Here is a 15,634-nt window from a genome sequence, read left to right as displayed (position 1 = left end):
GCTCCTTAGCACACTAAAGACCTACACAGAAACAAGTGACATCCCAGAGACATTTGAGAGCAGGGCTTCTCAGATGGAGGTGGAAGATGCCCCATGTGAGAGTCTATCCCAATATGGGGAGCACCTTTATCCCTGGAGAGCCCCCTGCAGGGAGAAGGCTGTGCCTGTGACTCACACAGCCCCAGGAGAAAGCTCTGGAGCCCCTTTTCCGAGGAAGAGCGAATTCTTAATGAAGCACCCCCTGCTGGTGAGCATTGGTATGAGACAAGGGGCCACACCTCTTCTGGTTTGGAACTGAGTTGGGCTGTAATTTCACCAAAAGAAGCATTCTGGTGAGCCTTGCCATTCTGTGGTGCTTTACAGTTTACAAAGAACTTCCAGTGCATCCTCTCATTTGATTCTCACCATCACCTTATCACCCACCCCTGATTTACAGAGGACGAGACTGAGGCTCAGTGAGGCTTGTCGAAGGTGCCATTGTAAATGGGAGAATGGCACCCTCCTCTTTTGACATCAAGGGCCGTGGCCTGCAGGTTTGTCCCTTGTGCATACAGGGACAGCCCTCCAGCTTCCTGGAGCAGACAAGCACAGCAGGAGGAGACTGGTACAGGGTCAGCAGCAGAGAGAAGGGGGTGACCTGGGGGGCAGATGGACCCCTTTCTCTCTGAAGTACTCCATCAGCACACACAACCTTCCATCCCACTCTTCACCCTCTAGGTTCATTTCCTAACATTCCCGGTCACCTGGCTCTAGCCAATGAGATTGGCCAGGCCTCTCCATGTGGCCTCCAGTATCCTGCCTCAGTGCCTTTGCTCACCCTGTGCTCCCCACTTGTGCCCCTGCACCCGAGGGCTCAGTGTCTCCTACTCATCACCTCTCACGATGCCCGGCCCCTGTATGAGTTTCCTGCCTCACACTCCGCGCACATTTTCTCTCCTTGTTATGTAATTAATCACTTTCTCCCTTATATTAGAAATATTCTGTGTAGCCCGCTTTCCCCTGGCAAGGCCATAAGCTTTCAGGGTTGGGAAGCTATCTTACCCATGTTTATATCCCTAGAAGTTTCTAGTAAAGCAACGTGAAAACCAAAAGCCTCCCAGAACAGTGACTTCTTTCATCCGGGTGCTGAAAATGAAGAGAAAACAGGCCACTGAAAGGAGATGGATACGTGCCCAGGCCCTTCCGCTTGCCAACTGGCCTCAGGTAAGCCCAAAATGTAGGAAACATCACAGCCCTCAGAAAAGGGAGTCTTCGACTTAATTCCCAAGATTTGTTTTGGTTTTGGTTTTGTTTTTTTGGCTTCCATGAAGTAGTGGCAGAGATTATCCTGAGGAAAAGAGAGGAGAGTTCTCTCAGGTGCCCCCCATGATTTTCCGGAAGAGGGGACCAGGGCCCCTATACTAAAGGTTGACCAGCAGTGAGCAGGCTCTGGCAGACTGGCCCCAGGGGACAGCTCTGAGAGCTCAGCCCAGGCTCACACCTTGGCACCTGTCCCACACTCACCTTGGCTGGGCCTCATTAGGGCTGCAGCCCGGGCCTGGTGTGGAGAGAGGGGCTCTTCCTGCCTGTGGTGGGGGGTGGCAAGACTCTCAGTTCCCCCTGGTCTTTACAGGTGGCCAAAATAGGTTGGAGAGGTGGTAGGGCCAGGCCTTAAGGACTAGCTAGAGAGGCCCTCAGCTGGGTTACCCTGGCTTTACTTCTCTGGGCCTCAGGTTCCCCATCTGTAAAATGGTAACAGGAGAGCCTGCTCTGTGGGCTTCGAAGGAAGGAAATAAAGTACATAAGGTGCCTGGGGCATTTGGGTTGCTCAGTAAGTATCGGCTCCCCTCTCTCTTTCCTTTCACCTTGCTTCAGAAAGGGCTACTGATAAAAGGGACCGTCACCCTGAGAAACCTGGAAAACAAACATTTAGGTTCAGCAGAGCCTGACCTGTGAGAAGACAGGCCAAGTAAAGGTAAAGGCAAAGCAGAGAATTTCCCCTCTCCCTCCTGCCTTTGTGATTCATTCACAGAGGTCAGCCCTTCAGGGAGGACTCTTTGCCCCTGGTGATGGTGAGGTCTGAGCACAGGGGGCAGCCTCGTGTAAAAATCTCAGATCTTTAGATCATAAGCCATTGTCCTTAGCACTAACGACGAATCGGGCACTAGGGCTCCGTGCCGGGCCCCCTCCAGGCCTCTTCCTTCCGAGCTGCCCATTCACGTCTTACCCCTCCCCCTCTTTCCAGAACTCACCAAGGGGTCAGGATGCTCAGGGCCCGCGGCGGCAGAGCTCATGGCAAATCCGAGTCTTCTCCTTTGGGCGTCCTCTCAGGATAAAAAAAAAAGAAGTTTCTCTAGTGGAGAAAGATTAACTTCTCGATGCTTCTGAAATCATAAGGAAAAGAGAAAGTCAAGGATCCTGTCTGGCTCTGGGGAGGGTGGGGCCTTCAAGCCCCGCCTGCTATTGGACAACGGACCCCCCCACCCACCCAGTCCTCTCCCTCTCTGGTCACTGCAGGGGACCAAGGTGCATTGTGTTGCAGCAAATATTTAATAGTGTGACAAGTTCAAGCCATTGCAAAGAAGTTAATGATCCCCCATGGCACAAGGAAACATGGTCTTGGGGTGTGGCGGAAGCCAGGTTCCACCAGGGGACAGGAGGTGAGGGGGGTGAGGGTGAGGCTCTGGGCTGAAGCTAGAGACTTTGCAGTTGTCTAAAGCTGATTCCCAAGGACTGGATGAGCCGGATTGAAAGCTTTGCCAAAACCACCCTATGGGCCTGGCCCCTGAGCTGCCTTAATGAGGTAATTTATGAGGAAAATAGGATTACTGTTGACCTGGGAGCAGCAGCCAAAGCTCATGGGTGCGGCAAAGGCTCAAGTGAGAGCCTGAGAGAAAAATGCCTTTGGGTGCGGCAAAGGCTCAAGTGAGAGCCTGAGAGAAAAATGCATTTAGCCCCTGGGTGATTGTCTCTGTAACACCCAGAAATGTCTAATAACCCACCTTCTAGGAAGAGAAATCCAGGAAAGGTGTCACCTGAAAGGCTCTATTAACAAACTCTTGATAAATCCCACTCCATGAAATTCAAAGCAAGCCAAGTTTCTGTTACTCTTGATGGTGGAATGTTCCGGAATGGGTGCCGCTGAGCCTCAAGATTCTGGAAACACATGGCAGGACACACATAGATGTCAGTGGGAGCTGGTCCAAGAGCAAGCCCTGAAAAACATTAAGATGAGATGTGTCACAGGGGAGGAGATAGACCTGATTTGGACTGTGACCGAAAGGCAAAGGTCAGAAGACCGAAGGTCACTAAGTAGCTGACCTTCAAGGGAACACTTAACCATGTGCACTGGGCTCCACCTTTTTTATGTGATCGTATTTAATGTTTGCGACAAAGTAGCATTCACATCCTTATTTTACAGATTGAGAAATTTGGGGGCTGAGGGTTAAGCGATTTGCCCAAGGTTATAGCAAACGCAGGAGCTGAAGTGCAAATCCAGCCAGACTGGTTCCGCAGCCCGCAGGGGTCAAGCCAGGCCCAACGGAGTCGTGCAGGCCGAGTGGGGCTTCCGCTGACGGGCAGCATGGGGCTCCTGGGGGACGGCCAGCGAGCGTGGCCGCGGAGGGGCCTCCCTCACGCTGTCCCTGAACGAACAGCGACCCTGCACAAGTGGCACCCAGGGGCCCCAGGTTCACCCCAGTGAAGGTGAGATAGCCCCAGGAGGACATGGCCTCCTGCGTCTGCTGGGTTCCCCCAAACACTGCAGGGGGAACGTGCAGTTTGTTCCCTGAGCTGGACAAGTTACAAGGTGAGGACAGAGCAGGAGTGGCCCAAGCCCTGTCACCACAGGAAGGCTGGCTGGGGTGGATGGGAGCGGGAGCCGCCCTCTTTTCCCCCCACAGCCCCACCCTCACAGACCTGCAGGCCTGGGAAGAGTTGGGTTCACGCTGGACGTCTCTCCTCCCTGTCAACGTTGGGTTGACAAAGAAGTAGGGGACTTCTCGAAGACTCTGCCCTCGCTGCACCTCGAATCCTCTCTTCAGGGCCTGACACACTGTCTCAGGTGGCTCTTTGTACAAATCCTTTCTGCCCTCACCCTTTGGCTTGTGGCCACTGCCGCTGTCCACCCAGTCCCCACCTCCCTCAGCTGCTCACTTGAAAAGCCAAGCCTTCCACCCCTCAGAAGTCACCGCTGCAGACTTTGGTCCCTCCACCCATTGGCCTGGCCCAGCTTCGCCACCATCTCTCACCCGAAAGCCACCGTGGTACCCACAGCTCTCTCACAGCCTCAGCTGCCCAGCGGGTGGCCTCGGCCCCCCTCCCCAGCTGGAACCATCCTGCCACCCCATACACACACCAGCCTGGGGCCCGCAGCACACACCTGACACACTCACAGGCGACTGTTTATGAGCCTGTGTTTCAAGTTAAGGAAATCTAGTTGTAGCAATTAGCTCAAGCACCGAGAGGGCTTTGCCTAAGAATATGAGGTCTCCCTGGGAACCCATGATCTTTCCTCAGACACACGAGGGAGTGAAAACTCTTCCATTACACTTTCTCAGAAAGCTCCTAATCCCAAACTTGAGGCAGCTGCTTGGACCCCAGGTGCTCTGAGAGAAAGGCAACTGGGTCTCTCAACAGCCGATGGCCCACTGGATGTACCATCTTTGCGCATGAAGTGGGCTAAGCAGAAAGGCTTGACCTGGACCTTCGGCACTGAGGTCAGATAAATTGGTAGATGGCTGTCATGGGAGGGAACATGCCAAGAGAAAGCCATGGGGCAAATCACACCTGACAAGTGTGAACAAGGCCAACAGTTTCTCAAGAGAAGGTCCAGCTGAACTGTAGGCGCTGCTCTTGGTTTTGCCTTTCAGAATCCATTCAGCCTTCTCTTGTTTTCTTCTTGAAAGCCATCCTGATCCACAGCAACCAGGCATGTGCTCCAGGTGGCATTTACTGCATGGGGTGTGGGCACAGTTGGAGCACTGCAACCCCCTACCCATGGCCTTGGGTTAGTGATGGGTATGGAGCCCCCTAGAGCCACAAGATGCAATGAGACCCCTGCTAGGATCCGATTTGATTTGGGTTTTCTATCATTTGCAACCAAAATACCAATCCACAAGCTTACACTTTTATCTCCAGTCCCAGACTGGCTCTTTTTCTAGAATGACTTGACATAATATTTGCTAATTTTTTACCCTATACTAACAATGATTGTTAAATTCCAAGAGCATTAAAAATAACTTAAACATCAAGTCTAATGCTAACAATCTCAACATATTTTCCACGACAGAATTATATTTGTCTAAAATGTGGCAAAAATAATCCAAGAGAGGCCCAGGGGATCGATTTAAAAGCCACTTGTCTCTAAGAGGCTTCACTCAAATGAATACCTAATTTCATATATTCATGATCTGTTGGTCCAGGAAACCAACCGTAGCCACAGAGGGCGAGGTTTTCTACATCTTTGTTGAGCCCTGACCTATTTCACCAGAAACTGGAGTTGTAGGATTGTAGGTTTGAATTTGCATAATTATTTACTGCCAATTTTGATATGTGCAGCTTGGGAAAACTGCCTCAAGTGGATTGTGGCTCTTGATTTATGACTTCACGGTCTAAATAATCCCCATACTCATGCTTAATTGAATTTCAGTTATAAAACAAAGGTTGGCCAGCTCACAGGCCCAGTCTGGCCCACTGCCAGTTTGTGCGAATAGAGTTTTACGGGAACATATCCCCGAGCACTCGTCCACATGATCTCCAGAGCTGCTTTTTGTGTCACACAGTTGAGAAGCTGTGACAGGATCACAAAGCCTAAAATAATTTATTACCTGGCCCTTTGGAGAAAAAGTTTGCTGACTCCTGTTCTTGAACGCCAGTCTAAAAACTCACGTTTAAAAAAACAACACTCAACTTAAAAAGTCTTCAGCATATCATTTTTCATTGCACAATATAGGTAGGATTTTAAATAAATAAAGTATAACTAAGTCTTTTTTTTTTAACCCAATTTTCTCTTCTTTAGTTGCCACCAGTCTTTGCTTTTCTGCTCCAGAGCTCAGGGTAGTACAAGCTTTTGTCTGGGTTCCCTCTCGGGGTGTGCAGGCATGACTCCACGTAGCGGGAATGACAGGCAACTCGCCACTGATCATCTCGTTTCTCTTCTCTTGTGTAATTTACTGCTTCTGCTAACCCTTCAGCTTGTCTCTGTGTCTCCGTGTCCAAGTCCTTCTGTTGGGCAAGCCCGGACCAAGGAAGAAGGTGCAGGTGGGGTCCCAGGATCCAGGGCTAGACACCTGGATGGGATAAAAGTGACCAGAGGGCTGCGGAGGAGTGTGGAACCAAGATCTGGAACCAGCATATGGAGACTAGGGCTGAAACCCACTTCTCTGATACACTCAGGCAGGTTTTAACTACGGAAAACAGGTTGCCATAATTTCACAGCTGTCCCTTCTCAGCAGGAGCAGGTCCTGCAGCCAGCTTGGTGTCTCCCTGATCCTGGCTCTTCCTTAGAGCGAGCAAGCTGGCTGTCCGTGCCTGGTCACTGAGGATTGAGTGGAGGGTGGCGCTTCAGCAGGCTGGCCCCTCCCAGCTCCTGCCTGTCCCACCCCAGTGTGGGCACTGGCTCCTCTTTGTGAATCAGCTGAGAGGTGTGGGAGCCCAGGGCCAGAGGCCTTCTAAGGTCTGTGCTACAGACGGAATGTTTGTGTCCCCCCAAAATTCGGATGGCAAATCCTAAAGCCCAATGTGATGGTATCTGGAGGTGGGGCCTTTCGAAGTAATAAGAGTGGAGCCCTCATGAATGAATTAATGCCCTTATCAAATAGACCCCGGAGAGCCCCCTCACCCCTCTGCCAGGTGAGGACTGGGCTAGAAGATGGCCATCTATGACCCAGGAAGCAGGTCCTCACCAGACACTGCATCTACCAGGGCCTTGATCTTGGATTTCTCAGCCTCCAGAACTGAGAGAAATAAGCGTTTGTTGTTCAAGCCACCCAGTCTGTGGTATTTTTAATTTAATAGCCCAAACGGATTGAGAAATCTGGTATGTGTGGAATTCCCTTGTGATTGGCTTTATAAGAAGAGAATTGTGGTTTGGCCTCTGGCCTTCCCCTTGCTCAGTTCCTCTCAATGGGAGTTTCACCTAAATGCTTTTGGCAACACACTGAAGGTGCTTCTCCCGAGGAGCACACAGGTGGCCTTCATGGGTGGTTGCTGCCCAGCTCTGCCCATGCCCACGTGTCCCCAGTCCTGCGCTGAATGCCAGCCTGGCGAGATGTTCATGGCTAACTTCAGGGCCCATTCATGTAAACATCCCTTCCTCCTTCCCTGCCTCCACCTTCGTGCAGAGAAATGTTCTTCCTGGGAAGTTGAATTCTAGATTTTGAGAGCTGGAAGGAACTATAGAAGAAATTAATGTTCAGAGAAGAAGGGCACCTGCTTGGTCCACACTCCTCATTCCAGTGGATGACACCAACATCCCCCGAACCCCCAAGACAGAGCCTGGTCCACCACATGCAGTTCGTCCTGAGTTCTGCCAGCGTCACCTACAAAGTACATCCCACGTGTGTCCAATTCTCTCTCATGGTGGCAAGTGTATCCACCATCCAAGCCACCTGCTTTGCTCTGTTTTCAATTCTCCATCAACTTCCTTATGAATTTATGCACAGCAGTCTGGATAAACTCTTTTTTAAAAAAAACATTTATTTCATAATTGTAAATTTTTCAGTTCTCAATACAATGAAATCTCCTTATAGACTTTATAATACACAGGTCTCTTTTGCATTGAAATTCTTTTTGAAATACCCTCACCTGAGGATATTTTTTTCAATGATTTTTTGTTTTTTTAGAGAGAGTGGAAGGGAGGGAGGGAGAGAGAGAGAGAGAGAGAGAGAGAGAGAGAAACATACTGATGCAAGCTAGGTACGTGCCCTTGACCAGGTACTGAACCCATGACCCTTTAGTGCCCAGGCTGATGCTCCAATCACTGAGCCACACTGGCCACGGCTGGATAAACTCTTAAAACATAAATCTTGTCACATCATTCCCCCTTTTTTAAATTTGTCTGACTCACGTGTGGCCTGAGGAGACAGTACAACCAGTCCTTAGCAAGGCCTACGATGACCTTCATCATTGGCTCCTCTGAGCTGCTGTGCTCACCACTCCCCATCACTGTGTCTGGCACACTCAGGAGGCATTCCAGGGATAGCAGTTGGATTTAATCAGATTATGCAGGTTTATTCAACACGTCTCAGTTATAAACTTGTGACTCTGGACTCTTGGGCCAGGTCTTTATCCAGAAAGAGGTGGACTTCAAAACCCTTCCACTGTCCACGATTCTGGCTATAAAACAGATGTCTGAAAACAAGGGCCAGGTTCCAATTTCCTCTGCTGGAGCCCAGGACTGACAATCACTGGCTGGGCAGACCCCCGAGGCAGGGGACACTGCTGTCATCGCCGCAGGGGGAGGTACAGTGCTGGCTTTTCTCTAAAACTTTATACATGTCATCTCCATTTCAGAGGGTGACACAACCAGTCCCTTAGAAAGGAGGTCTTTGGCCTCCATGCTGGTTTTAAAATGTACCCGGGATTTTGCTTTCATTCGGGTATGGTGAGGCTGACAGATCAGATGACGGCCATTGAAAAGATAGTTGAGCACACTGAGGACCTGCCACTTGCCTCCTCCCCTTCTCCAGCCTCCTGAGCTCTCCTGCTCCCCACCCGCACCACGACCAGGAAGGCCCTCCTCCTCTCCAGCCTGTTCCGCCTGGCCGGGACTTTCCCCTCATTACACCCAGACATCAGTGTTGACTCAGACACAGATATTTTCAATGACACATATTCCAGGCTGAGCTGTAGCCAACCACTGACTCAGAGTGAACCACTGACCTAGACTTCACTGGCGGTATGGAGTTGACCACTGGCATTTATTTGAGATACACAGGCTTTGAAATTGTCAACTGATATGGAATCAAACACCCCCAGCTTTGTGGAAGAAGCCACTGAGGAGGCCACAGCAAGTGTCAGTGGTTATTATTTGGAAGACCCTGTGACTAGAGCACCAGACGAGCCAAGCACCTCCATGAAAGCGACAAGTTTATCTCAATACTTGCTTAAAATGAAGCATGGCTTAGCCGGTTTCGCTCAGTGGTTACAGAGTTGGCCTGCAGACTTAAGGGTCAAGGGCATGTACCTCGGTTGTAGGCTCGTTCCCCACCCTGGTCGGGGGGCTCATGCAGGAGGCAACCAATGGGTGTGTCTCTCTCACATCGATGTTTCAATGTTTCTCACCTCTCTCTCCCTTCCACTCTCTCTAAAAAGCAATGGGAAAAAAATATCCTCAAGTGAGGATTAAAAATAATAATAACATTAAATAAAATGAAGCCACTTCTCCCTTGGCTGTGATCATTGCCCTACTAACCACAACTTTCTAAGAGTATTCCAAGCTTCTGCATGAACCTGCTGTTCCATTATAGGAGTCTGAATAACTGTAAAAGACGAGTGAGCCACAGGATGTACCCAGCTGAGGATAAACACAGTGGAGACAATTGTCCACAGAGGGAGGAGGCACATTTCATAACTGTGTTCCATTTAATATGGGATCAATAAATGTTCATTTGAAATAAATAAATTAAAAAAGATAGTTTGTGACAGTTTCCAGGAGGAGGCGGAGCAGGACATGCAGGGCCACACAAGGAAGCACCAGGGCTAGCCAGGAGGAAGGAGTGAGGGGAAAATCTGGACCGAGTTTTCATTGTGATTTTTGCAGGGAGGAATGAATGGGGCAAGGTATAGCTGAACAGGTCTAGAGTTGGCTGGTTGAATAATTCTGGGCTCTGGGCCATAAGGGCTGTCCTTGTTTGTCTGCTATCTGGCCCTGGGATGATTAGGGCAAGGGGTTAGTGGCTTGGCCAGATTAAGAAGGTGGTTGAGAGTAGGGCTGTGGATTGGTTGGTTTGCATATGAAAGCCACACACACAGGGGAGTCCTTTGCTGCCTGTCTTTCCCTGGTTAGGGAGCCCCAAATGCCAGAGCATCAAGAATACAGAAAATAACTACCAATCTGTACGACTCAATCCCTCCACCTTTTCCACCCAGTCCCCCTCCCCTCTGGCAACCATCAGTCTGTTCTCTGTATCTATGAGTCTGTTTCTGTTGTTTGTCCATTTATTTTGTTCTTTAAATTCCACACATGAGTAAAATCATGTGGTATTTGTCTTTCTCTGTCTGACTTATTTCACTTAGTATAATACCTCCCAGGTCCATCCATGCTGTTGCAAATGGTTAAGATTTCATTCTTTTTCATGGCGGAGTAATATTCATTGTATATATGTGTGGTAGGCAGTTAGACATGAGCAGGGCAAGGATGATGGGCTAGGTATGGAAGGTCACCAGGGTAGAAATCCCCAGGTGCCTAGCAAAGGATAATTTTAGGATTGCCCCCCCTAGCATTTCAAAGGTCATGCTGTTTGGTCTCCTGACCTTTCCTCTCTAGAGATAACATCTAGGCCTCATTTGTATTTCAGCTCCAGGCCCAGAAGAGCAGCAAAACCAGACCAGTGACCCCTTGGCTGACCTCAGGACTGGCTGCATTAGAAAATGACCCTGTGCCCTTGTGCCAACCACTCAATCAATGGAGACCACAACCCTGAAAGGACACACGTGGAAAGCTGCTGAATGTTCTATTGAGATCTTCCCCTGGGACCTCCTCTAAAGTCTCCATCCTTAAAACCCTTAGAAAGGAGGACCCGGTGCTCTCTTCCTCCTGGGAGCATTCTTGGCTTTCCCTTCCCCCTGCCCCTTCCCCCAGGCGCTTCACCTTTACCTTCCTCACTCCCAAGCTCCAAGGGCCCTTCCTTTACCTCTGTACCTTGGTTCCTAAGCCCATTTCTTCTAGGAATTACTTCTGCTACCTCTGTGATTTTCCAAATAAATGTTTTCTTACAGTTTGAGTCTTGGCTCTGAATCCTTTCCTAGCCGGAACTCAAGCACCAAGGCTGCTGAACCCAGGTCCCGCCTGACCCCGCTGGTCTAACACCTGGTGCCACCTACAACGTATGCACCACAGCTTTTCATCCACTCGCCTACTGATGGTGCCAGTTGGGTGCTGGAGGTGTCAGGGGAACACCATGTAGAGTATATGATCGTCTGCCCACTATGCTGTACATGTGAAACTAGAACAAAATAACATTGAATATAAACTAATTGAGCTAGAGAAACAAGATGGCGGCGTAGGTAACAGCTGCACCCGCCGCCTCCCGCAACCGCATCAAAATTACAACTAAAATACAGAACCACCGTCACTTGGAGCCTCCTGAAATCTGGCTGAACAGAAGCCCCACAACCAGGGAGCTGAGGAAGCACCGAGAGCGGTAGGAGGGGCGGAGACGCGGGCGGATCGGGGCTGAATCGCAGAGACGCGGCCTTGGGCCCACACCCGGTGCCACAAGGTAAACCCGGGAGGGAATCTCAGCCGCGGAGTTTTCCCGGAGGAGGGAGGGGTCCCAGCCCCACAGCAGGCCCCCAGCCCAGGGCTCCAGGCCGGGAAGAGACGTCCCCACAGCTCTGGGCTGTGAAACCAGCGGGGACTGTCCCTGAGGGTCGCGGAGGCTGCGGGAGCCCCAGCAGCTCCTCTAAAGGGCCCGGCGCGGACTCACTCGGACGCTCCCTCTGAGCCCAGCGCCGGGAGCAGCCGGAAAGGACCCGGGACACTCGGGGGGAACTAACCTGCCTGAAGTCGGGGTGAGAGGCGGAGGGCGGCTTCCTCCCAGGCAGAAGGGCTGGCGGAGGCCGTGGCTCCTGTGGCGAGTCCTCCCCGCACACAGCCGGCAGGCAGGCGCCATGTTTGAGTCGCCAGCACCTGACTCACACCGTTGGCCCCGCCCCGTGATTCCCAGAGGCCCCGCCCTCCCCACCTGCAGCTCATCCAGGCCATTTCCAGGGGCTTTTCTGTGCAAGTGGCCTCTCGAGCCTCATGCTTAGGACTTTTCTAAAATCTCTCAAACAAGCAGCAGTGGGCCCCACACGGCTTGATAAGCGGCCCCAGGCCTGGCACTAGCGGCAGCTGCATTGGCTCATAGCTTGGCCTCTCCTGGGCACCTCCAAGCCCAGCACAAGTAGTAGCCAACTATGGTTTGCTGTGTAGCTCATGCTGGGTGGCCCTGGGCAAGGCACTGGCACAAGCTGACTTTGCACCTCCCAGGAGGCCCCAGAGACAGTGCACCTGGTGCTCAGACTCAACCACGCTGGATTACAGCCCTACCACATCCACGAGGGACACACTCAAGGGGCGCACTTGGTGAACACTAAAGCTCCACTGAAGTAAATCCTGCTCCACAGGGGTGTCTCCAGCACAGCAGCTCTTTGGCTATAGTTGCAGCTGGTCCTCACAGTCGATTGGCCTGGGGGTCAGTTCCTCCCAGTGACGCCAACAGCAACCAAGGCTCAACTACAACAGGTCAGTGCACACAGCCCACACAGGGGAGCACCTAGAAGGCCCAGCTCAGGTGACTGGGGAGGCTGACCCACTGGACCATACAGGACACCTACTACACAAAGCCACTCTGCCAATTCCAGGAGACATAGCAGCTCTACCTAATACATAGAAACAAGCACCTGGAAGCAGCCAAAATGTGGAGGCAAAGAAGCATGTCACAAAGGAAAGAACAGAAGAAATCTCTAGAAGAGGAACTAAATGAAATAGATCCAAGCAAGCTAACAGATAGAGAGTTCAGAATTTTGGTTATAAGGATGTTTAAGCAAATGGTTAGGGAAATAACTGAGAAAATCAATAACATAATGAAGTACCAATTTGAAATGAAGGCTACAGGAACTGAAATGAAGAATAATTTACAGGGAATCAACAGTAGAGTAGAGGACGCTGAGAATCAAATCAGCAATTTGGAACGTGAGGAAACAAAAAACACCCAACCAGAAGAGCAAAAAGAAAAAAGAATCCAGAAATATGAAGATAGTATAAGGAGCCTCTGGGACAACTTCAAGAGACCCAACATTCATATTATTGGGGTGCCAGAAGAGGCAGAAAGAGATCAAGGAATTGAAAACCTATTTGAAAAGATAATTACAGAAAACTTCCCCTACCTGGGGAAAGAAATAGACTTTCAAGTCCAGGAAGCACAGAGGGTCCCAAACAAGAGGAACCCAAAGAGGCCCACAGCAAGACACATCATAATTAAAATGCCAAAGGTTAAAGACAAAGAGAGAATCTTAAAAGCAGCAAGAGAAAAGCAGTTAGTTACCTACAAGGGAGCACCCATAGGACTGTCAGCTGATTTCTCAACAGAAACCTTGCAGGCCAGAAGGGAGGGGCAAGAAATATTCAAAGTGATGAAAAACGGAACTACAACCAAGATTGCTCTACCCAGCAAAGCTATCATTTAGAACTGAAGGTCAGATAAAGAGCTTCACAGATAAGAAAGAGCTAAAGGAGTTCATCACCACCAGACCAGCACTACAGGAAATGGTGAAGGGTCTTCTTTAAGAAGAAGCTAATGAACAAAAGAATCTGATGAACTAAATAGATCCAGAGACACTGACACATGTAACAGATGATCATACTTAAGAGGGAAGGGGGGTGGAGGGTGGGAAGAGATTAACCAAAGAAGTTATATGCATATATGCATAACCCATGGACACAGTCAATAACGGGGTGAAGGCCTGGGGAGGAGGTGGGAGCAAAGTGGAGGGGGTCAGTTGCAGGGGAAAATGGTATGCCTATAATACTCTCAACAATAAAGATAAATTTAAAAAGTAAAATAAATAAATAAATAAATATAAATAAAAATAAACTGTAATTGAAATAAAAATAACAAAAATAGAGGAAATGAAAAAAAGATATAGAAAACAAGACAATATAGTTGCTACAATGCTAGATGGAGAGGTTTTGAGTCTCTCATGAGCACATTGCTCCCCAGAGCAGCCACCCAGCGTCCCACCTTTGCCACCACCGCCTTCGTAACCACCTCAGTAGCCCCCCTGCTTCCATAAAAAGGGTCCACGGGAAGGGGCACAGGAAGCTTCTGGGAGGGCAAAATGAGAGTGTTAAATAAAACTTTTCCTTGTCATTCTTTCCAAGCAAGCTTGGCAGCTCGGCAGAGCAAACCAACCCACACGGGAGCTGAGACAGGAGGGAGAGAGGCCGCCAGAGGCTCTCCGAGGAAAGCGGATGCGGTAGCTGAGCTCCGCTTAGGAGGGTCTCTTTGGCTTGAGTCACCTGCTTCTTGGTCACTTGGCTTTGAGTCTCTGGATCCAACTAGACAGCCGCAAAGGCCAGTCCTTACTGAATTCTCTACAGGACGGGGGGGGGGGGGGGGGATACAGCTGCTAACATAAGGCAGCAGCAGCACAGTCAGGCTTAGTCTGGGGTGTGTGGCGAGGAAGATGTCAAGGGATCACGTAAACAGCTCTGAACCCATGAAAGGGAGAGGGCGCAGAGGGAGGGAGAAGCTCAGCGCCGGGCAACTGAGCAGCGAGGCACCCAGAACCTTCCCACACCCAACTCAGAGGTCCAGTCAGCTGAGCATCTGGCAGAAGTTTCTTTGCAGGAACCTTGCACACACCAGCACCAGTGCACACACCAGCACCAGTGCACACACCAGCACCAGTGCACACACCCTATGCCCGGTACTTTCTTATTTGGGCTTTGATTTTGGTTTTGTTTCCCAGGGTCATGAAAGTGCCAGGGTCTGGCCCTCTATCTGCCCTGCGTCTGGTGGCCCGGAGACATCACAAAGCCTCCCCAGTTGCTGCAGGGGGTGTGAATGAGAGTTTTCTGAGCAACTTCCTCTCAACTGGTCCAACACGCTAAAGAATGTTTGCAGTGGGCTCAGAACTCCTAGGATGGGGTCTGAGAGCCCCGGGCCACCAGGTCAACACACTTCTTCAAAGACAGTCCAGTAAAGTGACCACACCGGCCAGGACACCCTCATTGACCAGAAGCTCTTTGGTGGGTGCTGAGGGAGTGTGTTTGGAGAGTGGGGTGGGGGAGAATGATGAACTTGAAGTGGTAGAGTGTTTAGGAATCCAAGGACAGGTAGAAACGAAAACGCATCATAATAATAGGCTCAGCTGTGGGTGTTTGGGGCAGTCATGTCCAACCTCAGGCTCAAATCACACGCTCTGCACGTGGACATGGGGGCACAGAAGCCTTGGGAATTGGCAGTAACTGTCCTGGCATACAATGACCAAGTCACAAGCAGAGGCATGGGACAAAGCCAGGACCCAGCCGGGACAATCCTCTGCAGCAAGAGCCTCCGGATTGAGCTGCAGCTCAGGTCTCTGCTTCCCTCCCGTCTCAGAAGTGGCCTCCACCATCCACTAGGCATCCCTCCCCCGTGAAGTCCTGATCCCATCACCTCCTGGACCAAAGTCAGCTGTTTCAATGCAGTGGAGCATTAAAAGACGACTATCCTGACACTCATGTCACGAAGCCTCGGATAATTAGCTTAAAACAGGTTCCCAGACCAACGACCACCCTGGGAACCCAGATCGGGCACTTAGCTCATTAGAGAATAAATAAGACGACCCACATCTGACAAAAACGATTTTTGGAAGGGACAGAGAAGAATGTCCTGTGGGGAGGGTCGCATTTATGCTGGATCCCGGTCAGCCAGAGAGGGCTTTGTGAAGGAGGCAGGCTGGA

General features: G+C 50.5%; 1 protein-coding gene across 1 annotated transcript in view; it reads right to left on the bottom strand.

Moving 5' to 3' along the window:
* Positions 1-2,393, bottom strand: part of LOC308561844 (solute carrier family 23 member 1-like) — a 28,247-nt gene extending 25,854 nt beyond the window's left edge. The window contains exon 1 of the mRNA XM_081147375.1: positions 2,232-2,393. Coding sequence (XP_081003501.1) covers positions 2,232-2,273 — 42 coding nt within the window. The 5' untranslated portion in view covers positions 2,274-2,393. The remainder of the gene's footprint in view (positions 1-2,231) is intronic.
* Between the last annotated feature and the right edge of the window lie 13,241 nt (positions 2,394-15,634).

The sequence above is a fragment of the Miniopterus schreibersii genome (assembly GCF_964146895.1).
Source record: "Miniopterus schreibersii genome assembly, chromosome: 9".
In the NCBI taxonomy this organism is placed as follows: Eukaryota; Metazoa; Chordata; class Mammalia; order Chiroptera; family Miniopteridae; genus Miniopterus; species Miniopterus schreibersii.
The sequence above is the reverse complement of the archived record's forward strand: the minus strand, read 5'-3'. Positions and strand labels throughout refer to the sequence as shown.